The sequence below is a fragment of the Hermetia illucens genome, chromosome 3 (genome assembly GCF_905115235.1).
Source record: "Hermetia illucens chromosome 3, iHerIll2.2.curated.20191125, whole genome shotgun sequence".
Taxonomy (NCBI): domain Eukaryota; kingdom Metazoa; phylum Arthropoda; class Insecta; order Diptera; family Stratiomyidae; genus Hermetia; species Hermetia illucens.
Window position 1 is genome coordinate 45077426 of NC_051851.1, and position 24169 is coordinate 45101594.

Genomic DNA, 24169 nt, shown 5'->3' on the forward strand with positions numbered 1-24169 from the left:
AAGTCTGCATCTGAAAAATGCGTTCTAGCAAATTACTACTACCTTCACAGGTCTAGGTCGATCCCTCTATGAAGATTGGGCTCTGCAATCCCGCTAGACTCAAGTAGCACTAGATGAACAAAGTCATCCCTACTCACTAGCGCTATGAAGTTTTCACATACTTGGATGAATTCCTACTTATCAAAGAGATCTTCAACACTTGAGGGGTCTTAAACGAAGTGGCTCTCTAATGAAATAATTCGAATCAATCTTTCTGGAACCATCATACTTTGGACACTTTGGAAAATTTAAACTTTTAAAAATAATTTGAATTAGCAAATAATAATAGATGGGCAACGATCAAATTTGAACCTAGACCTTGAAGCGTGTTTGAGTACTAATTCGGGATTGTTACCTTAATTTGATTAATTCTCGTTTGAGTTTGCTAATATCATTCCTCTACCAGCAGTGAGATGTAAACCGCTCCTTTTCGCTACGACAGTTTAGGGCTCTAATCACATGCCATCCGGACAGAAATCAAGAAATGGCAATATCAAATTAAAGAAAACTTATCCGGACTCCGAACTGATACGAACAGGGTATCTTAAATAACACAAAACTCTGTTAGTAGTCAATAGGTCGACTTAACCTACGATAAGTAAGCGCCCATGCTTGCCTACTTATGGGATAGAAGTAAGGTCTCTAAAAAGTTTCGTTTCTTATTCATAAAGTTTCACTGGATGAACATTTCAAATGCAATATGCAGCCATGTTTACCATGCTATGGGTGTATAATATTCGAGGTTTTATACAACACCGAGTTTTCCTAATTGAACACACGAGAACCATGCAAAAGCCTTGATATACAATACAACGCCACAACTTCCGCTAGCCAACTTCTTTAAATTGTTTAACATAAATATCAAATTCCCCCAGAAGATACGAGTGGCCTTTCATTCATAAAGTGTGACCACATTTGGCGCTCCATTCTCATCTCATTGTTTTACTATGTATGAACATTTCAGCGATGACTGTCTACTGTACAATTGCTAATAGCTTGCTAATTCTATGGATTATGCATATTAATGGATTAAAATTTATGATAAGTTCATGTTTTTTATTCCTACAAATCATTTGAAAATTTTATTCGAATTTATAAATGTTTTGAATTAATGTTTCTCACTAATTTATCAGTGTATTCACTTTATAATCAATTATCTTCTACATTGAATTCATTTCCATATGACATATTAATGTGCATGCCCGCATGGATAACATATATATGTAAATCCGCGATTAACTTTGCATGGCAAGGTTGCTTTGTCTGATCACAAGCTAATAAGACACGTTTTTTTTGCTTGTTGGTTTGTTTTCGAAAAGGGTTTCCCTATAAATTAATAATGAGCTGGTGTTCATTGACTGGAAGTCATAATTCGCGGTTATTTACCATATACTATTTCCTTGTTTTAAGGGAAACACTTTCTTTCAATTATACAATTCTATTTAAACGCATACATATGTATGTAAAATGGTAATATATATAGGTACATATTCCTGCTTTGTTTATCACTAAAAAGTAACAATAGCTGAGAAGTCAAATCGTAATGAACTTTAGATAATCCGTAATCAGGGCTCTACAGCTGCATCTCATCAAAAGTAGAAGTCGGAAATAAACGTGAACAAAAATTTAAATACAAATTTTGCAACAGGATTTTGATAGAAAAGTGAAATAGATGTTGAGTTTGTATTTGAAAATGACAAGGTCAATTCATCAAAATTCCTTTCCAATTGAGAGGATTAGTGTAAAAGTTGTTTGCGTTGATACTTTATAATAGCATATTTTTTTCCATCAGTAATATGAAACTTATCGTGGGGATTTTGTCGTATGCACAAAATATTATTATTAAATGATATATTATTCAAGGTAATGACATATAAAAATGTCACGAATGACTTCAATATTCACTTTGAAACGTCCCATGCATATTCAGTCCATCTTCATTTTCTGTATCATTAGGAAATTCGAAATTTTCCGATACCTGAAGTGTTCAGCTTTTCATTATCCCCAACTGATTTCCAGATTTTCTTTATTTAAAGTTACTTTTTTATATCTCGCTTTCAGTAAACAGCTAGTTTCATCTCTTTCTAAATATTTTCTTTTAATTTCAAGTCAACTTCTTATAGAAATGTTGGATGCATTCCTTTTTATTCCAAACGGACTGAGAGAGAATCAGTTTAAGGAGGGACTGAAGGCAATATACATCATAGCAATGATGCTTTTCAACACAAAGTGTATGCGAAAATGTATTGCTACATCCCCGATTGTCGTAAACACTTCAAGCACTGACGCGGTGGTTCCAAACTCATTTTGGATCTCCATGTATAGTGCGGCCCTTAGATCGAACATTTTCAACGCTTTATGTAAATTTTACAGGACTATTCCCGTCGCTGGAATTACGTCTGAGATTACTTTGACCCTTTACCTGCGTTAAATCGTCCTTCAAAAGCCGTGGTTCCGGATTTTTACTTGCTTTTTTCAACAGAGTTCCGGTCCAACGGTGCAGCTACATCGATTCTGAAGCACGCTTGTTCTTCTTTGAAAAGCAAAATAGATCGGGCCTATTGTGATTAGCACTATTATCGGTGGCAATGGTATGATCCCAAAGTCGAGGAGACCATCCAGCACATAACATCTGCGTGCAGGATTTTGAGCAGTATCGAGCAGGATTTTGGGCAGTATCGTTATAACTCCGTCTGCAAGATTCTCCCTCAAAACCTTGCGTTGATCTATAAGTTAGTGGCAAGCTTCTATACTTATGATAAGTATGCTTCGCAGAGAATCTCGGAAAATTATCGGGTCAAACCATTGCCACCGACCATACTGTTCAATATAATAGACCCGGTCTAGTTTTACTTTTCAAATAAGCCGTATTGCCGTCTGCCCAGATAAGCAGAATTTTCAGGGCGACAATGACAGGTTTGCCAAGATGGTACTGTAGCCATTTCTGAAAATGGCTGGACAATCTTCCATACAGTGAAATTAACATATCATTGTTGTTTTGCGTCAACCCATGCACCTTCCCGGTAGGTCTTTTCGAGGGAAGTCTCTATAAATGGGTTCAGTAGCCTTCAGAACAGCATCAGGGAAGGGCTTGGGATGCTTGCAGATCTGGCCTTTCTCTTGTGCCTTCAGGTAACCAGTTTGGGGAGCAATGCTGGTGTTGGGACTTGGCATCAGTTAAAGACGAGTGATAAAAGTTTCATTTTTTATCACCAAGTCGATCAGCTGTCCCGTATTCGCTCCAATCGCTTCAACGATGCCGAACAGTAACGGGTGACCTCTCTTCATCAACGACCCATTAGTTGAAACTGCAATCGAAGTGGGGTTTTCGCGACTTGAGTCAGCTTCAGCTCCCATTTTCCTATCTGTACCATCTTGCGATCTACGACCTTCCTGCATGGGTCCCTGATGGTTGGGCACAGCGCAGTGCAGTTGGGATTGCAATATCCATAAGCCCGCAGCGCGGAAATATTTTGAATTCAGCGGCCGGAGAGAGATTGACTTTTCTTAAATTTTACATTGGTCTGCCCTCTTAAGATTTTGTGTGTATATCTCACATCTGCCATGGATACCACCGTGCTAAAGATATGCTTATATTTAGCGCTTTCTCATAAGCATAATCCAAATGGGCCTTGAAATTGACCTTCGCCTAAAATCATCCTCGATAGGAACTTGATAACCAGCTTTAAGATAATTATGTAGGCACTCATTAAAATTATGATTGCATTCTTTTTCCTTGGGTTTATGATTAACAGCTCCGCCTTTTGCTCCACTAAGTGAAGCCCAAACGTATCCAGTTAAGTCAAAGAAATTTGGCATTTCGAGAAAGTGGTTGTAGTTTCCATAATATTTTCAGCTACAGGTATTGTACCTAAATCCCTCACGGCTTCCCTTGACGTCCTAGGACTCTCACACAGTCCTGTTCCAATCACGCGAAAGTACCCTATTCTGCAAACATGCTCGATGTTTCGGTGAGGTCTCGACGGACTCTTACACAAAACTGCTACGGACCACCACTACCAGAGCTCTCATATTATTGGATTAAAACAATGTGAAATAACATATAAATAGGAAATTATTTAAGTAAGAAATAGCCATCAAGCATAAAGAATAATACTTGATGAAAGTAAAGTTCATATTCTGATGTGATATTCTCGGTACGATGTATGCAACAAAGAAAATGTTATTGAAACTTTGTTAAAACAAAATTACACTATAAGTCCCTGCCGTGAAACTATATTTCCTATTTTTCCCACACCGGAATACGATTCGATTCACTAAATCTTCCTAGCCAGGAAAAGGATAAATTTGCCGTTTTATTTATTTTATGTATTTTCGAACCGCTCTAGTTTTTTCAATTATTCACACTTCAGTTACGAAAATTAGGTTTCTTCTCATCACAATGTAATTCTCACTCCCTGGAACTCTTGGGGAAACCATAACACCTTACTTCTATCTCACTTTCAATTGAGAGCAAATTTTAAGATCTACCCAGTAAATAGCATTACGTGTGGAAACGTTTAAACGCTCGGAAAGAGGCATCTGCCACAATGGCAGTGTACAGATCAGCTAAAAGGACACTCTGCAGCGCGATAAAGAAAGCTAAGTTCGCCATTGGCAGAACCAAGTTGGCAAGGTAAATATGAATCCGTGAGGAATTAGAAGAATTAGTAGTTTGTATATATAGTTCTCAATATGCAAAATAAAAGACGCCAGATGCTCATGATATTCCGGCAGAAGTATATAAACTGGTATTCTACCATCGGCTAGACCTACTGCTCGGGATGCTAGGAAAGTTACTCGAAAAGCTCGTCAGCATTAGACTCGCAGAAGCCATACGTGCTGCGGGGACCTATCCTCAAGGTAGTTCGACTTTAGAACAGGGAGGTCCACGGTCGATGCTATTATGGAGTTCGTGGACTCGTTTCATAGAGCTGAGGCACACAGCAGGGGGTCTCGACGGATAGTTCACCTCGTAACGCTTTATGTTAGAAATGCTTTCAATGCAATAGAAAATTCTTTCCACGCGTCGAGCCACTTCTTATGGATATGAGATGGTTATATGAGAGACCACCCCTGGTATATGAGAAGAAGACTGGAGATTAAATCCGGAGTATCACAGGGATTTATTCAAGAGTCAGACCTCTTGAAAACTTCGTACGATAATCTGCTAAAACTCGATATGTTAAAAAAGTCGTGCCTGATCGATTATGCGGCGCAAAGCAAACATGACATATTAATTCGAGCAGTGAGTGATGTATGACTGCACATGCTTTCAGCTTGCGCTCGATAAACCAAAGTAATCATCTTGACCAAAAAGAGAATTTCGCCCCTACATCCAAAGAAGCAACGGACAAGGTTGTAGTGGCAGTTTCGACTTTACCTCGACTAATGACGAACATCTACCAGGAGACGTCTTCTATGAAAGCAACGCAGCCCCTTCTGTTTCACGGTGCAGATATATCTGCTGATGCCCTTGGCAGAGAGATGTATCGTAAGCGTCAAGTCCAGCATTGTCTCAGAACTGGCTTTGATGGTGATCACGGCAGTGATCCCGCTACTTTCCTTTCTTAGGAACATAAGACCATCTAGAAGCTCTTGGGGAACAGCAATGTACACTAAATGAGTGACAACTCTTTTGGCAAGAGAGAGGTCAAAGGCCTATAGGCAATTTGGATCCATGGTTGTATCAAAAACATGGTGAAATTAATTATTTCTTTACCCAGTTTTTAACCATTTTATGTGGTCATGGGAGTTCTTGGTCTCACCTGCATTGAGAAGACCGAATCGCGTGACTGTGTGTTCAACAATAGCGTTTTGAGATGGGATGCAGACACAGGGTGCTCATCCCTCCCGTTGTTGAAAGGATTTGAAGGCTCCCTACTCCGGGAGGGCTAGTCCGAAGTGACGTCTCAAACGGTTTCAGGTTAACTCCCTGAGGACGGAGAAGTCCAGCATTCTGTGCGTAAACATATGGCTCAAAGCGTGTATCATATCTTCGCCGTTTTTTAACCTGAGCCAAATAACGTGGCTAAAAAACAAACAAAACAAGTCGGGAAACCGGAAGCTGGACGCTTCAGGTACGAAAGGTTTTGTGTATTTCTTAGTACGTAGCACGTAATATATCCATATATTATGTGAGAGTTTCCACTTTCGGGTGATATTGACATTCATAGTCTTCAATTTTCAAAGAAGCAACAAATTTGAGGTATTATAAGTTTGTTGGTAATGGTGCGATTTACACCAAGCTTGGTAAGATCATGCTCTATATTATAGCCTATATCACTGCAAAATTTTATGGTACTAGGATGAACTTAAGGGGGGTTTCTAATCAATTACAAAAAATTGTAGTAATATACTATTATTAACTTTATTTAAACAGATATCGGCATGGAAGGTATTTCGGAGCCCAGGCACCATATAGTGGCAGCCTTCTGATTTTTTTCAGATTTTTCGGTTTGGTAGTTTCTGAGAATAGCCCCCTTAAAGAAGTGATCACTTTCAACCCCCCGCGCTCCCCACCCTTCCAACGAATGTCAAAACTAAGATCGGCTTTGAAAAGTACTAATCGAGACCTTTAATTTGATAACCCACATGACTATATTTGATGGAAAAAAATTTTACACCCCCCTTTTGCATGTATGGGGACCCCCCCCTTAAATTCGACGTAAAAGGATGTCATTCACTGTATGCGTGAACGTTCACAGTTCCCACCTTTCTACCAAATTTGGTGTCAATCGCTATAACCGTCTCCGAGAAAAATGCGTGTGACGGACAGACAGACAGACAGACATACAGACAGACAGACAGACAGACAGACGGACAGACAGACAGACAGACAGACAGACAGTAAACCGATTTTAATAAGGTTTTGTGTTTACACAAAACCTTAAAAAGTGTCACTGAACTACCGTCGTATATTAAAAAACTTCACTTCTATATAAAAACGCATATCAATTTCAGCTTTTAGATAAAAATCACGATTCTAAATGACGGCTGGAAGTGTTTCAATTTTAAACATTTTTTTGGCAGTATAAATATTGATATTATGTACAGATACAGACAAGTCATACATTATCAGAGAAAATACAATTGGTAATATTGTAATTTTCAACAATAATTACTTTGCACTTTGATGCAATCATTTCCGGGGTCAAAATTACACTATATATCATCTAACATCTCTACCTGAATATTTATCTGTTTTCAAATTAAAAGTCATAAAATTCACACATTCATTGTCACGTGGATCGATTTGACCAACTTTCGGTAGAAACCGCAAAATTCTAAAAACCGGAATGATTGGTTTGTCGTGAAAGCTCCGATGCAAAACTTTTGAGGATGGTTACATGCAAAATGGTATAACAAAACAATTCAAAATAGAGAATAACGTAGGCAGGCAGACGTCTGCCGCCAAAAAGATTTTTTATGAAAAATAGACAATTTCCTCCATCAAAAATCAAATATTTTCCAAAATGACAATGTTGGCTATGAGAGAAGGACCAGTCATGCCTATATACTTATTGTTTATCGTTGATTTGGCAATTGAAAAAAGCTTAATTTCCATAGCAATACCACATTTTTATTTTGACATAAACATAGTTAAATTCTTTACTTTCTACTAGAATATTTACAAATCATCTTACAGGATTCCACACATGTTTTTGTTTGGCTGCCGCAAAAGCGTGACGGAGACAGTATTATAATCGTTGACTTTATTGACCAGATAAGATGAATTTTGCAAATGGGATAATTAAAAACCCCCGAAATAAGTTCAGTTTTTCATAGCAGTCTCGTGTTATATTATCAACAAGAAATGTATTAAATATATTACATATACATATGTGTATATTTAAGTCTAAGCATATGTTTACATAAAATTTGGGGAAGAATTTTAAACTTGTAAGTTTGTTTTTTCGTTTTTAGCGGATATTCCAAACCTGTGCTCATCTATACATATATATATATACTGCACCGATGATTTCAATCTCGCAATAACACATCTTAAAACCGCAAATGAAAGTATTGCCTAGCAACTGTAGCCTAAACAAAAACGAGGGAAAACTATTGACTACGCGGTTACCACAGCCCTCCGCGGAAGAAAAAATAAAATTCCGGTTCCTAAAGTACCCGCTCAAGTGCATCCTCCGTATTTATGTACCACAAAAGGATTGGAGGTGGAAAAAGGATTCGTTTAGTCTTTATTTTTATATTATTGGATTGTCCATAGCTTTTCGAATTGTATTCTTTTAATATAAGTTGGGTAAACGGTAAAATAGAATCACCATTCGCGTCCGGGTTTTCAATGGGAATTGAATTTTTCATGTATTTTTTGGCGATCCATAACCTACCAACCCTGCATATCCACTTGCACTTGTAAAGCTAGAACATTTCCAAACCCGATGAAAAAAGGAAATTCTATTCTCTTCATAACAATCCCGTACATCTGAAAAAAAACTAATAAATGAATAAATAAAATTAAATTAAAATTAAATAAATCTAATTTTCGTCCTTTCTCAATGTGTGACCTATCCATTGTCACTTTCGCCTTCCCCTCAACACGTCTACGGGTATCTGGACGGAAATGGTGTTTTTCACCAAAGTCGTTGAGTGAGGTGTTGTCCTGTAAAATTATATTGGCCTCCATTCGCGCCCATTTCGAACATTTTTCAATAAGCATGTGATTCTAGTTGACTTGCTACTCATAGTGCTCAGTTATGACAGTCTGATCAGGTGTCACCAACTCTTCATAAATCAAATGTCTTTTCTAGTCGAAATGATTGGGTCTTCACCCCAATGTTGAGGGCTGGCCTTTCGTGGTTCTTTCCCATTGCATGTAGACAGTCGGACAGTCGTGTAGACAGAGGAATTTTTTAACGTGACTGGATGTCGGACACCAGTCGACTCAGCTGCAAATGAGTACCTGAGTCAAATCAGGGTAATAATCTCGGGCGAGCGCAATGCTGACCACATTGCCTCCCACAGTGTACTGTAGTGTACCGATACGGTCTTGAATGAAGTGCTCTAACACACTTCAAGGCCTTGATCCAATATGGATTGTTGCGCCAACGATTATTATTATTATTATTATTATTGTGGCTCTTTGTTCATCAAGTCGAAATTGCTACGAGCATCCATTGGCATTCATTCTACATTTTTGTCCTAATTGAAACAACACTGCGTGCCGCAAATGGTCGAAATTCAACAATTTGGAGCACGAAAAAAATATGATCCTCATAAACAAATGTTCAGACAGATATGTTGCGTTATAAGCCCCTTGATGCAAGCTCTAGATTTGGAAAGAGAAGCAAGTAGAATTGGATTGAACTGAAACACCAAGCCTCTCAGTCTGACGGGTCATCGTAACGCAGAGGATCGAAGGTGTCGATCAATTTGTATATCTGGGAAGTGTGATTTCAGCGGACTGCGGTGGCACCGAACTGGGTGTTGCCCGATGCATTAACAGCTCTATATCCGCTTTTGCTGGCTAAAATCTCAAAATAGAGTTATTTCAACACGAAGATCAAGCAGAGACTGTACTGCTCTTGTGGCCTTTTTGTGTTGCTATATGGGAGTAGCACGTGGAAAGTAAACTTCACTGTTTCTCAACAGCTCCAAGCCTCGGTCGGCGCACAGGCCTGGCACTTGTATGCTCTGGCAGTGTATAGGTCACACATTAAGGAGGGGGGACAATTGCACTGGGAGCTACGCCATGCAGTAGCTATATCTCACTAAAGGATAAATGGCGACCACATATTGTCAATCAAAACTATTGATTGTTGACAATCAGATCCTTTTTCAAGGAAAGTAATTGTCATTGTTAAGTACGTTTTGTTTTTAGTTCCTAGAAGGACGTATATTTTGCTCTGTTCTACTGTCCAATAAATATGTATGCTGAGCATATCTCTAGTGTTTGTCTGTCCCAATAACCTCAGCGAACAAACAAAGACAGGAGTAAATCTTTAATAGTTACAACAAAAACCTACATGCAATTCAAAAACGAAGGGGGTACTCTCATCGTGCAATTCATCGGACTAAAAATCATAACTTGCTAGGAGCCAATGTGGAGGCGACCAATTATACCAAGCCGCTCATCAAGTGACATTCAAGGTGTGAGATAACGAATCAATATCTACCAATTGGCAACAAGGTATTATCTGTCCAACATATATGACAGGCAGGCCTAGACCGGATACCGAGTATATGAAAAAAGAAATATCACTCAGTACACCAAGTATAGAGGTATCACATTTCTAATTACCATTTATAAGATATTCTCCGCTATGTTGCTATCCTGGATAGCCCTATACGCCCAGTCCTCACTCCTCGCAAATCAGCAACAGATCAGATTAGGGCGAGATCTGCACGTTAACGAAGGCAAGACAAAATATATGGTAGCAACATCAGTGCCAAAGAACAAAGGAGAGACAAGATCAATTAGCATTAGCCAAATGAGAACAATAAATATAGGAGATTATAACTTTAAGCGTTGATAATTCATCCTTTCTTCCACACGGTTGGCGGTCAACAGAGTCTATTTGTTACGTTCGAAACGTCTCAACATATGGTCAAAGCTTTTACTCAAGAAGATAACGATGTTGCCCGTCATTTTATATTCCTATGAGATTTCGTTTCCTAGCAAGAACAATTACAAATACTTGGCCGTATCCGAGAGAAGAATCCCTGAAGAATTTTTTGGCCCTTTACATGAGGATTGACCGTTTCATAGACTAAATAACGATGAAATTTATGAGCGATACCATGACTGTCTGATTGTGGATAAAATAGATTGCGGTGCATGGGTCATTTATTCTGTATGGGTGAGGACGATTCAGCCCACAAAATCTACAAAGACAATATCTATGGTAAAAAAAGACGTAGTAGACACTGTCTCCGATGGGGCGATGATGCAGGCAGGACGACAGACTGCTTTTAGGGGTATAGAATTGGTGGACCACAGTGCAATACCGAAATATCTGGAGCTAGTTACTAAGCAGGCCTAGACCGGATACCGGCCTCGTCACGTTTCTCGTGGCCATTATAATCATCATCAACGGCGCAACAACCGGTATCCGGTCTAGACCTGCCTTAAAAAGGAACTCCAGACATCCCGGTTTTGCGTCTGTTTTCCACTTAACACCTTTACTGGTTTGCGGTGTCCGGCTTGCATAGATTCGATCACTCGAACTGGCGTCAACTCAGTTTCGTTGATTCCTCTGGCTTCCCTTTCTTCCGCCGGATCCATAAATGGTATATTAGAAGTTACTAGCAGATCAGATTCACTCTGTAGTCCTTTCACCAGTGCGAACCCCCATACGGTGGTTTCGCCAGTGTATGCGCTATCCTCCGCACGCAGCTCCATTGTGGATAAGCGCACCAAAGATTCGATTTCAAAATGGAGATGATGCTCTGCAGTTTCCTGATATAATTGAATTTCAATCCATCTAAGAAGAGGTGGTGACTTACCCTGAGCACATTCAAACTCTTTTGCTCCAGTTCGAATATCAAACTGAAACCCTCCACATGTGTAGATTTGTCCTTCGTGACATTCAGAAATCCATGCCCGCGTTCTGTTCACCCAATACCCGGATGATGTCCTCTGCTTTCATTCGAGGGCTCGTTAATCAACATCCGGAATATACTGTCCTGCGCAGCTCAGTGTTCACAATAGTGAACTTGGGCCGACCGCCAGAAGTCAAAGTCAGGATTATCTGCTGAAGCCACTTTAAGGGTGCCTCATCAGTGCACTCGAAATAGAAAAGCCCATCGCGAAAACCTTGATTTTTAAATTTTGGCTTCATTCCAGGCTCTCTCATTTTTCTCCACAGGCATTCTCGGCAGATGGTAAATTGTCCCTCTGGTATTTTGCCATCCTTGGAGAAAACTCCCGCGGCAGCAGTCAGGACTGGGGCTGCAGCTTGCACCTACCTCTTCTTCCTATCCGCCTTCGTGTCCGTATTCCTATGGACCAGATCAGGAAGTAGGCCCTGGTGCGCAGCACAATAAAGCGTTGGTCACCACAGATGTGTTGGTCTTACGCTTCTTGCGGGCATTACCGCTGACAGAAGAGTCTGGTGCGTCCAGTGTAGATTTCAAAGGGGTTAGCAACTTATCCCCACCTTCCGCCGACGATTCCGATTCCTTGCGTCCGATTTCTCCGGATACTACCGCACCTAGTGGTACAACCACGTCCATGTCTTCATTCTTAAGGTGCTTCATCTTCCTTCGCAGTGTCTTTTCTTACTGCCAGCTTGGGAAATTTCCAAGTTCAAGATGTCCATGCCACTTGGGTCTATTTCCATATACTGTAAACCAGTAACTCCCACGACGCCAGCTTCCTTTTCTTCCGCTCCTTCCGGTAAGAATGAAGGAAAAGGTTCTGATAAGCAGGATTCAATCTGTAGTCCCCCTCCTTAGCGGCTGAAGTTCCCTTCTGCCAAGCCTTCTTCTTCCGTTTGCAGGTAGATTACCGCGGACGACGGGCCAGCCATAGTCGGACTTCTAGTTTCTCCCAAGTTAAGGATTACCGTACTTTCCTTTCTAACTACCTTCGTCGTAGACACTAAATGCAAGCTTTCCATTGAGTCGGAAAGGAGACCTTCTACAGTTTTATCCATAGGAGCGCATGAGTGTGGTTGAGGGCTCCCAAATCCGCACTTCATCCGCGACATGATTTCTCATGGTCGCGGTTGGATTTGGAGTCTGTGACTTCTTACCACTTGGAGAGTTTAAATCCCTTGTTTCCGTATTCATGTTTGGGCACCCCTAGTGTAGTAGTAAACTACTGCAGGCTTTCCCATCAGGACAAAGTGGTGTTCGAGGGGGATATATTTATGGCCACATTTATGACACTCTGAAATATAAGGACTTCGACATTGCTTTATTTGTAGATGGTAAGATGAAATTAAATACGTTCTGAGCTGCATAAAACTATATGCAAAAAAAATTGGGACACCGAAATCAGAGAGAGAAGGGAGATGAAACATGTACTTCCTTCAATAAATAACGCCTCTCTTGAAGTTTATTGATTGATTGCACTAAAATTAAGGTCAATGGTGATTTGCTTTTTGATTCCTTTCATTCTTACCAAAAAACGCAATTCATTCCGATTCCATTGCAAACGTACATTTGTACGTGTTTAAGTAGACCATTACGAAAATTTCTTTGCAGAGGTCACTCACCCACTTGCTTCACATCATTACTCAAATTTTTATGTTCAACAACCCAAAGATCAATTATAACAACAATAAGCAAACTTGTTAATTTTTTTGCAGTCTGCACTCGGTTGGATTCTCGAAACGGACGAAATCGACTGGAAATGTGGCGGAAACTTAATAAGCGACTTTTTTGTTTTGACTGCAGCACATTGTGTATCAGTAAATGGGTAAGTTTCGTTTGGATACGCGTATATACTCGTATAACAAATTACATTCATCTTTATTCAATTCCAGCAAAACACCAGACTTAGTTAAAATCGGAGATTTAAATTTAGTCGAAAGAGAAGATACTGTATTCCCTCAAACGTTCCGAGTGATAAAGACGTATATTCACCCTATGTATGACTCTGCTGCGTACTATAATGATATTGGACTTATTGAATTGAATAGGAAAGCTATGTAAGTCAATAATTATAACAATTACAATAATATTTATAATTAAATATAATTGAATAAATATGCACAGCAATTACACTTCATAAATTCCTGAAGCAACGGGTAAAACACCGACTTTTCATTCGACACTATTAAAACTTTGCGCATTTTTTCGGTTTCTGAATACGGGTATTGTCCGACGATGACCTTTTACCAGAACTCAATCCGGACAACCAAACGACCTTCCTCGGCCTTGCTCAACTTTCGCAAAAAAACTCGAGTACGGATTTCGCGCGGTCAGCCTTTTTTCATGAGCATGGTCTCGAATGACCCCGAATCGACTACTCACCGAGATAATATATTCGTCTGCAGCTTCAAGTTTACGTACAGCCATTCTTGGCTGAAAATATGCTTCACCTTATTGTTAGTTAGAAAATTAATTCTTAAATTAAGGCTAATTATGAGGAATTGCTAATGACCTGCGGATAATTTCCGGCGCGAGGGAGCTAAAGTTTTTCTGGAGGACTTTAAAACGATTGTTATTCAGATGAAAAGAGAAATGTGTTAAGCTACGACCTCAGCAACATGGCATGTCTACTGTATGTGAATAAGATAGAAGAAATACAAAAAACACAAGAAATATTATTACATAATTATTCCTTATTATTATTCTGTTAAGGGAAAATCACACCGCGTCCTTGAAGAACTATTGTGCCCTTTTTACTGGTTATAGTGTACCTATTGATCATAGTATCTTACGCAGGCCTATAACCGTTAGGAACTTTAGTATGTTCCCTACTTCCAGATCTTTCAACTTTGAATCTGGTATTAAGTGTTCTCCCAAATGCCTCGACCTACTTTGTACAAGTGCCGGACACTGTCCCAGGACGTGTATAGAGGTTTCGTCCTCCTGCAGGCAGTGTCCGTAGATATCCCTAGCTTCCCAAGGTGATAGTTCAGCCGACAATGACCAGTGAGAATTCCCACTATGATTCGGAGGTTCTTTTTGGTGAGGTTTAAGCAATCCTTTATGCGCATGGGTTCGTATCCCCCAATTAGCACCCTGGACTGCTCCATCCCTGGTAGACCCGCCCAGTATAGATCCCTCAACCGTTCCTCTTCATTTCTTAGATTCATAGCCATGAAACCATTTCCGATTTCACAGAAGGGTTCTGGCCGGTGTAAAGACGTCCCTGCCCCCTTCTTGGCTAGTTCGTCCGCTGCCTCGTTACCTTCCAACCCAGCATGGCCTGGAACCCAAAGTATCCAGACCTTGTTGGACGAGCCGAGTGTTTTTATTCAGTCTCTCAAGGCATTCCCATACCAGTTTAGAGTTCACTTGGTTGGACCTAAGTGCCTTGATCGCTGCTTGGCTATCGGTGAGAATAGCTATGTTCTGCCCCCTGTAGTTTGTTTGCAGATTAAAGGAGGCACATTTGTCTATGGCGTATATTTCCGCCTGGAATACGCTAGTGTACCTGCCCATTGGCTCAAAGTACATTTTCCTTGGACTAATGACACCGGCACCCGCTCTCTCTACTGTGAGGGATCCGTCAGTATACCAAGTAATCAATTGCTGGTTGAAGCCGTATGTCGCAGCCACGCTCTCCCAGTTTGCCTTGCTACTCCAACGTGTTTCAAACTTCTTATCGAAGTGAAACCTCGTTGTCATTATCCCTTGGTATCAGGAATTCGGGATACCGCCTAGAAAGAATATCAATCTTCCTTCTATTTAGGCAGCTCCCCGCCTCACTCATACTACCGGCCATCCTGAATATTGATCTTCTTGCCTGCATCTGTATGTGCAGATGGAGAGGGGTTAATCACAAAAGGACCTCCAGAGATGCCGTTGGGCATGTCCTCATTGCCCCACTGATACACACGCTAGCCAGCCTTTGGAGCTTATGTAATTCCCTGGCTTGTGTGCTGAGTTCGGTTCTTTCTGCCCAGATTACCGCTCCATAGGTAATCATTGGCCTTACTATTGCAAAGTAGTACCTTCGGGCTGCAACCCAATTTTTTTCCTGCTATGGATCTGCAAGTCATCAGATACCTCGTGGCTTTCCGACAAGTGTTTCCGACATGTGTCTTCCAGAGTAATTTTTGGTCTTGCGTAATTCCCAAATATTTGACATCTGTTTCTCGTTTCACCTCCATATTATGTAATGTTATGGCTCTCAGGTGATCAAGCTTATGCCTCCTAGTGAATGGTACTATGGTAGTTTTGGCTGGGTTGATTCGCAGTCCCACCTTCCTGCACCAGGCACTAGTAACCCTTAGTCCAGTTTGGATTCTATCACATAGTATATCTTCATATTTGCCCCCACAGATTAAAACAATGTCGTCCCCGTACATAATTAGGGGGCTATTTAAAAACTTATTCAAAATTGATTAGAAATGCATAGAACTTATACACTTACTCCCTGGCAGCCCCTCGGCAGAATATCCATATAATCCTTTAATGTTGTTGCTTTTAAGTTAGAAGAACTCCAAACTACACTCCTTACATCCATGGATGAATAAATTTTCCTTATTAATGCATATCTTCAGTTTCACAGAGTTTGTCCGACCTGCTTGCCTCTGGAGCAAACCTGAAATTCCCCACGATAATGTTGTAGCCATGGGGTACGGATCTACTGAATTTGGCGGGGTTCAAACAAAGACTTTAACCGAATTGAAGTTAACAATTATGAATAATACAGAATGCAACAGTCGACTACCACCGATTCCTGCAGCCAATCTTGGAGTAATCGAGTCTCAAATTTGCGCGATAGATCCTAGCGGACGCACAGATACATGCCAGGTAAATTTTCTTTGATCTTCGCTCTAACATATCATTTTATTCTGCTATTATTAGGGTGATTCTGGCGGACCACTTCAAATGAATGCAATGAAACATGGCAGACCTTACTATTATTTAATTGGGATCACATCCTATGGAATCTTCTGTGGCGGTAAATATCCAAGTGTTTACACGAGAATTCCTTCATTTGTGGAATGGATAGAAAATATAGTGTGGCCCTTCTAAAATTGAATAAAATGTGGAAATATTTCCCAATTACAAGTTCAATAAAATTAATTATTAAATTTATGTAAGTTGAAACTGATAATGAAATAAGTATTGCTAAAATGTACAATTGATAGAATTTTAGTTTACGAAGTTCAGACAATGTTATATTTTGGAATATAATTTTTAATATTCCTTTAGCTTAAGAAATGTGTAAATATACAGAAATTTGTTCAAATTAAATGGAAAACATTTTTGTTATTCGGATCGCTTACCCTGTCCTGTCCCTTTTTTAAAATAGAATATAAAGTTAAGGGGGGAGTACTATGCACAATACCAGATCTACTATCATCGCCACAATATGGAAAACCTCTTTATAAGAGACAAAATAATCGAGAAGTTTTGTTGACTCTTTAATTTTCGTCGCAGTATGGTAACATGTTCATTGAATCAACCCCTTCAGCTTGTTTTTCTATTGGAAAGTCACTTGGTCGGCCATTCACCATTTGGCTAAGACACCGGCCTTAATTTAATTCGATTTTCCCTCATCTTTAGCTCTCATATCCGAATGGTAGAAAATTATCGAAAGTACGGTTATGTTGTTTTAGAATTTTAAATTGTATTGTCATTTTGTATATTCGATTGTAAAATTTGGGTATTTGCGGTACGACCCCATATACGCTACGCGGCGCTACACCACATTCACCACAAATGCTACGACGCCGGATCTTCATTCTTTAAACACTTCGATCCCTCACGTATTATTTTGCAAAAATTCACACTTCTTTTCCAATACAACATTCGGCTCCGGGACCTGAAAAATAAACGAACTGGGAGACTTAGGCGAGCCTACCAAGTGGCCAACACGCGAGCTGAACCTGAAGGAATGACGGCTCGACCACGCGCGTCGAGCCGTAAAACCCCGGACCTGAGTGCGGTGATCAAACGGGAGGATCCACGACAAATCGCATTCGCTATCGATGTTTCCCTTGCCTCCATCCTCCACTCTGCCCTAGCATTTTCAGGCGATTCTAAAAAAAACGGGACGAAATGTACCAACTGGTCCTCCAGGTTGGGGGTTGGGTAGGGCTGACAACCCTACACGGAAAACCGATGTTACAAAGCCACGAAAGGAGCCTCGGAAAGGATGGATCTTACAACGACGAACCCGGCAACGACAACGGATTAACGATTTGCTTATTTTCTCATGGAACGTGCGCTCCCTGTACAGCCCGAATGCTGGTGAGGAGCTAGCCGATACCCTGTCCCAATATAAGGCTGATATAACAGCGTTGCAAGAGATGCGATGGACAGGGACCGGTTTCCAGGAAAAGAGCCGCTACACCATATATTATAGCGATCATCCAGTAAACCAAGTGCTCGGAGTAGGTTTCTTAGTCCGCCAAAAAATGAAATCTGCTGTTATCGGCTTTGAAAATATAAGCGAAACACTATGCACTCTTTGTTTGCGAGGCAAGTTTAGAAATATAAACCTCATAAACGTTCATGCCCCTACAGAGGAGACTGCAGAGTCGCAGAAGGATACCTTCTACGAAGCAGTTGAGCGGACCCTCGAAGCGTGTCCCAAGTATGATATTAAAATCCTGCTTGGAAATGTCAACAGTCAAGTAGGAACGGAGCCAGTATTCAGGCGATACGCTGACTCCCATAGCTTTCATAAGGATACCAATGATAACGGATTGCGGATGATCCAATTAGCAGTGTCACACGAAATGATTGTAGGAAATACCTGGTTTGCGCGGAAAGCGGTTCACAAACATACGTGGGCCTCTCCAGACGGAACCACTTTCAACCAAATTGACCACGTGCTGATTGAACGCTGCCACCTCTCAGCCTTGATGAATCTCAGGACATATAGGGCGGCCAATATAGACTCGGATCACTATCTCATTGGCATGGTGCTCCGAGCTCGAATTACGACACCACCTACAATCCCCTCTGACAATCAGGTGAGAGTGAATACTGAAGCCATCCACAACACGGCCCTCCGCGACACCTATAAGAGGGAAATGGATGCCGCAATAACCGCAGTCAATAGAGGACCTGGAGATGAAGCATCAACTAATGATCTTCACAACCACCTGAAGAACGTTATCATGGATACGGCCACAAATATACTTGGCCCCAGCCGCAAAAGGAGTCGGAACGGCTGGTTTGACGATGAATGTAAGCTAGCAACGGAACGGAAGAATGCCGCATACCGAGTAATGTTACATTCTCAAAGAACGCGGGCACGCGCGGAGACTTATCACGAACTTCGTCGAGCGGAGGAGCGACTTCACAGACGGGAAAAGGGAGCCTGGGAGAACGAACAAGTCTGTGAACTGGAAAAGTATAGGGAGCAACAGGGAGCAACCGCACCAGGCGCGGAAGTTCTACCAACAAGTCAGCAGGATGAAACCTTATACACCTCGATGATCATCCTGCCGAGACAAAGAGGGAAATCTGATTTCCGACACAATGGGCATATTGGAGCGATGGGTTGAGTACTTTGATGAGCTACTGAACAACCAGAACATCATCGAGTTGGAGGTCCCGCCAACTGAAGACGACGGGCAACTACTGACACCAACAAGTATAGGAGAAACAATCCGTGCAATTCATCGGTTCATAATCATCAATCAAATCATAAGTCGCCAGGAGCCGATGGAATTACAGCCGAACTAAGTAAATATGGAGGCGACCAGTTACACCAAGTGGTTCATCAACTTATGCTCAAGGTATGGGACAGCGAATCAATGCCTGACGATTGGCAACGAGGCATTATCTGTCTCATACATTAAAAGGGAGATATCACACAGTGCAGCAATTATAGAGGTATCACGTTGTTGACGTTGTTGGTTAACCTGGCCCTCGAGAAAGTGATCCGTGATGCTGAGGTAAATGCAAAAGGTACGATCCTCTTTAAGTCCACCCAACTACTGACCTATGCTTACGATATCGACATCATGGGAAAAACCACACGAGGCGTACAAACTGCCTTCATCCAGATCGACCAGGCGGCACTCACTGCGGGATCTTGGACTGCACATCAATGAAGGCAAGACAAAGTCTATGGTGGCAACATCAGCATCGAAAACCAACCAGCCAACAGCATCAAACCGCACTGGTCAAACAGGAAGACTAGGGATAGGAAAATACAACTTTGAGACCGTTGACAATTTCTCCTATCTGGGGTCGAAAACCACAACTGATAACAGTTACGATGAGGAAATCCACGTCTCACCATAGGGTTAAAGCTCTTACTGTACAAAACAATGATCTTACCAGTCCTCATGTATTCCTCGGAAACTTGGGTTCTTAGCAAGAAAAATTGCGAACTCTTGGCCGCGTTCGAGAGAAGAATCCTCCGAAGAATTCTTGGCCCCCTACATGAGAATGGACAATTCCGTAGCCTACACGACACGACGAAATCTATGGGCGATACCATGACCGTCCGGTTGTGGATAAAATCCGGCTCAATAGGCTACGGTGGGCGGGTCACTTAATCCGTATTGATGAGGACGATCCAGCTCGGAAAGTCTATAAGTCTATCTATGGTAGAAAAAGAAGACGAGGCAGACCCTGCCTGATGGAGCGATGGCGTAGGTGAGGACGCCAGACAGCTTTTAGGGATATCGCATTTATGGACCTCGGCGCAAAACCGGGGTGTCTGGAGTTCCTTATTAAGGCAGGCCCAGACCGGATACTGGTTGTTGCGCCGTTGATGATGATGATTGTCATTTTGTATATTCCATTATAAAATTTGGGTATGTCAGGTACGCTACGGGATGCGACACTACATTCACCACAAATGCCGCGACGCCTGATCTCCATTCTTTAAACACTTCGATCCCTCACGTGTCATTTTGCAAAAATTCACATGTCTTTTCCAATGCAATGGGACCTGAAAAATAAACGAACTAGGAGACTCATGCGAGCCTACCACCTGACCAACACGCGAGCTAAACCTGAAGAAATGACGGCCCGACCGAGCGCGAGGAGCCGTAAAACCCCGGACCTGAGTGCAGCGATCGAACGGGAGGATCCACGATGGATTGCATTCGCGATCGATGTTTCCCTTGCCTCCACCCTCCACTCTGCCATAACATCTTCAGGCGATTCTATTAGCAAATGCCCCTTTTTTAGTGAAAGTTTTGCTGGGTTAAAGAAGAGGAGGAGGGAAGAGCTAAGTTCTCAAACTAAAGAAAATTAGTTAACTGAACTATGTACTGCTACTATGCACTGGTGAAGCAGGAGTAAACATAATTAAACAAAATCAGGAAAGGAAACCGAGAATAGTAGCCAAACCAAATTTCAAACTGTTAGTTGAGAAGAAAGGGAAAGTAAATAAATAATAAATCAATAAAAATAATAGAAATACACAATCCCGGCCATCATCAGGGAGCATGTTCGACTTGAGGTCATCGGAGAGACTGGTGACCCAGAGTCGATGGGAGCAGAGGCGGCGGCATCAACAACACCAGCCCGTACTGCAGGCAACAGTTTCAGTACTCCCCGAAGCACCCTTCTCCACTGTCCTTCTGAAGTCTCCGGTGAAGTTTGGGACGAATTCCAAAGAGCGTGTATAGAATTCAAGTATTCCTAGGTTCTATGCATCTCCAGCACCTTCTAGAATTCTATCTCAAATCAATGATAAGATTGCATCTCAACTGTGTGCTGATATGTGGCTGCTGCAACTACAATTACTTGTGTATTGTGGTGCAGTTGTGGCTGTCATATTGCACGGACAGAAGATTCGCTTTCGCGCTAGTGGCCATGGAAAATTTGTCTGGAATGTCGGCGGGACTGACTAAGGCAGGACATTGCTAGACTGATTCAAATCATCCCTGGTAATGCTAGCAGATGGGTGTAGAATAAAGTGCAGAAGGTTGTGCAGGAACTATGCCATCCCCAGTGAAACATCCGTAGTTGAAATTCTGGACACACTAAAACAAAAACTTTCTGTCGTATGCAGTCGGTTACGACGGTATGACGAAAGTCATTCCAGACGTGTCCAGAATGCAACGTATCCGAGGAACCAGAGATCATTCAACGAATCCCAACAGAGCGTCCAGACAGTGCAGTTTTCGGTGACGAAAGCGAAAGAGTATTGAGGTGGACTTCGGAGGTTACTTGCCCAGCATGCTGAGTGGATTACTGCCATGCCACTACACCTGGCATGAATTTTGCGGATGTTACCGAAAAGGAAGTACCACGAGCCATAAACAACTCGCTGAACTGGGAGGCCCTGATCTGGATCGGGTACAGAAATTCTGGTATAAGAAATTTTCCAGCGTACACAGTCGGTGGGCACATAGCATAAATCAGGTCATTAGTCAGCCGGGAAAATTTCCACTCTTTCTCAGTGCAGGACCCCGCGGATACAAGACCGATCACTCGCTTAGCAACCCTCTACAAATTCATAACGTCCATTATTAGTGGAAGAGTCAATGCCCACCCCGAGGCTAACACTATTTTGTCCGAGGAGCGAAGGGCTGCCAAGGAGTTGGAAAGAGCAATTCATTATCGACTTCGTAGTTAGTAGTAGTCGGACAAACAACTAGAGGCCAAAAAAATCTCTTTAGTTGCTATATCAATTATACCAAAGCTTTCAATAGCGTCCCGCATACCTGGCTAATCGATGCCCTACATCTGTATCGCATTGATCCGAAACTAATAAATTTTTTAGCAACAGTCAGGGTGGCATAAAACCTTATCAATGCGTACATCTGAGGGTGCGAATACTTCAGAGCCTAACCCTACACGGAAGGGTATCTTTTAGGGGGATTCTTTGAGTCCTCTTTGGTTTTGCATGGCACTTAACCCCCTTTCATGTCTACTGAATGATGCTAGACGGCATGGTTTTGCAATCAAATATGGCCTACGTTCTGAGTGCCAGCTGACACACTTAATGTACTTAGATGACATCAAGCTGTATGCTGGTACTGACGAGCACCTTAGAAGTCTGTTGCGAATAGTAGACATGTTCAGCCCTGATATTCGGTTGGAGTTTGGATTAGACGAGTCTCAAATCCAAGCCATCCGCAAAGGTTATCACGAGCCGCATGTCGGACATAACATTGGTGACCTCAACGTCCAAGCTATGACCGAGACAGACTTCTACAAATACCTAGGAATTCTGCAAAGAACTGAACTGAATTGGTGATCTGAAGGATGCTTTGTTGTCCGAATTCCTGCGACGTGCAAAACTGGTACTGAAATCGCATTTCTCGGGGAACAATAAAATGAACGCATTGAATGCATTCGCTATCCCATCACTGGCTTATGGATTCGGAATTTTTCCGTGGACGAACACCGATATGGAATACGTCCAGTAGCGAATACGGACTACAATGTCCAAATTCCGAATGCACCATTCGAAGACTGCCGTGGAGCGGATGGAGCGTAGTTGACGTGGCTGCATAACATCATCGCCAAGTCGACTCGCTACGCACTTATTTTTACAGCAAGGAGCAGGCGAGTCCCTTGCATACGGCTGTCTGTAAGGCAGACTTTGGACTGATTTCACTTAACTTGAAGGACCGATCTTTCAATCCTCTGAATAGGGTGAAGTCGGGCCAAGAGCGGATCGATGAATGGAAGTCGAAGCCATAGCAGCCATTTGTCGATTTGCATTTGTCGAACAGGTGGCTGTGTGCTGAGGAGCTCTTTGCTGAGACAGAGGCATTCATGTATACCATTTAGGACGGCGTGGTCGCAAACCGAGTTTATAAAAAGCTCGTGATGAAAGAGCGGGTGAAGAACGACCAGTGCAGAATGTGAGGTTCAGCGTTGGAGACGTGGACCATGTCATTTCTGACTGAACTGTTATGGCACCAATGCAATACATGACCAGGCATAATGCTGTATGTAAGGTCATCCATCATTCAAGCATGAGCTGATCACGGGAATATATCCGGTTTACCGATACGAGCCGCAAGCAGTGCTTGGTAATTCTGCTTGCAACATGTATTGGGACCGGCAAATTCTAACTGAATGAAGTTCTCTAACACATTTCAAGGCCCTGATCCAATATGGATTGTTGCGCCAACGATTATTATTACTATTATTAAATTCTAACTGATCGTGACATTCCACGCAATAAGCCTGACGTTAATTGACAAGACGGGTCGCTCTGCATATATTATTGATATTGCTATCCCCCATAATAACAAAATCGAACGAAAATACGTGGAGAAGAAGGTAAACTATGAGCCACTGACTCGGGCATTCAAAGAAATTTGGTGTCTCGAGCGGGTGGTTGTAGTTGCCATAATATCGTCAGCTACAGGAAGTAAGCCATTCACAGCTTCACAGAAGTATACCATTCTGGATACGTGCTCGATGTTGCGGAGAGTTCTCGACGAATTCCCCATTGAGCTACCACCGGCACAGGTAGAAAACTCGCGCTTCGGGTATAAAGTTTTTGTGCCTTATATTATCCCTTATACTACTACTATACTATTCATGCTTATAAGATGAACTTAAGGTGGGTTGTCGGGTAAATTTCTAAAATATGAAAATGTAT

At 41.7% G+C, this 24169-nt stretch overlaps 1 protein-coding gene across 1 annotated transcript in view; it reads left to right on the forward strand.

Moving 5' to 3' along the window:
• LOC119651840 (serine protease snake-like) overlaps positions 1-16881 on the forward strand; it is a 35332-nt gene extending 18451 nt beyond the window's left edge. The window contains exons 3-6 of the mRNA XM_038055638.1: positions 13314-13423; positions 13491-13655; positions 16182-16434; positions 16489-16881. Coding sequence (XP_037911566.1) covers positions 13314-13423; positions 13491-13655; positions 16182-16434; positions 16489-16659 — 699 coding nt within the window. The 3' untranslated portion in view covers positions 16660-16881. The remainder of the gene's footprint in view (positions 1-13313; positions 13424-13490; positions 13656-16181; positions 16435-16488) is intronic.
• The last annotated feature ends 7288 nt before the right edge of the window (positions 16882-24169 follow it).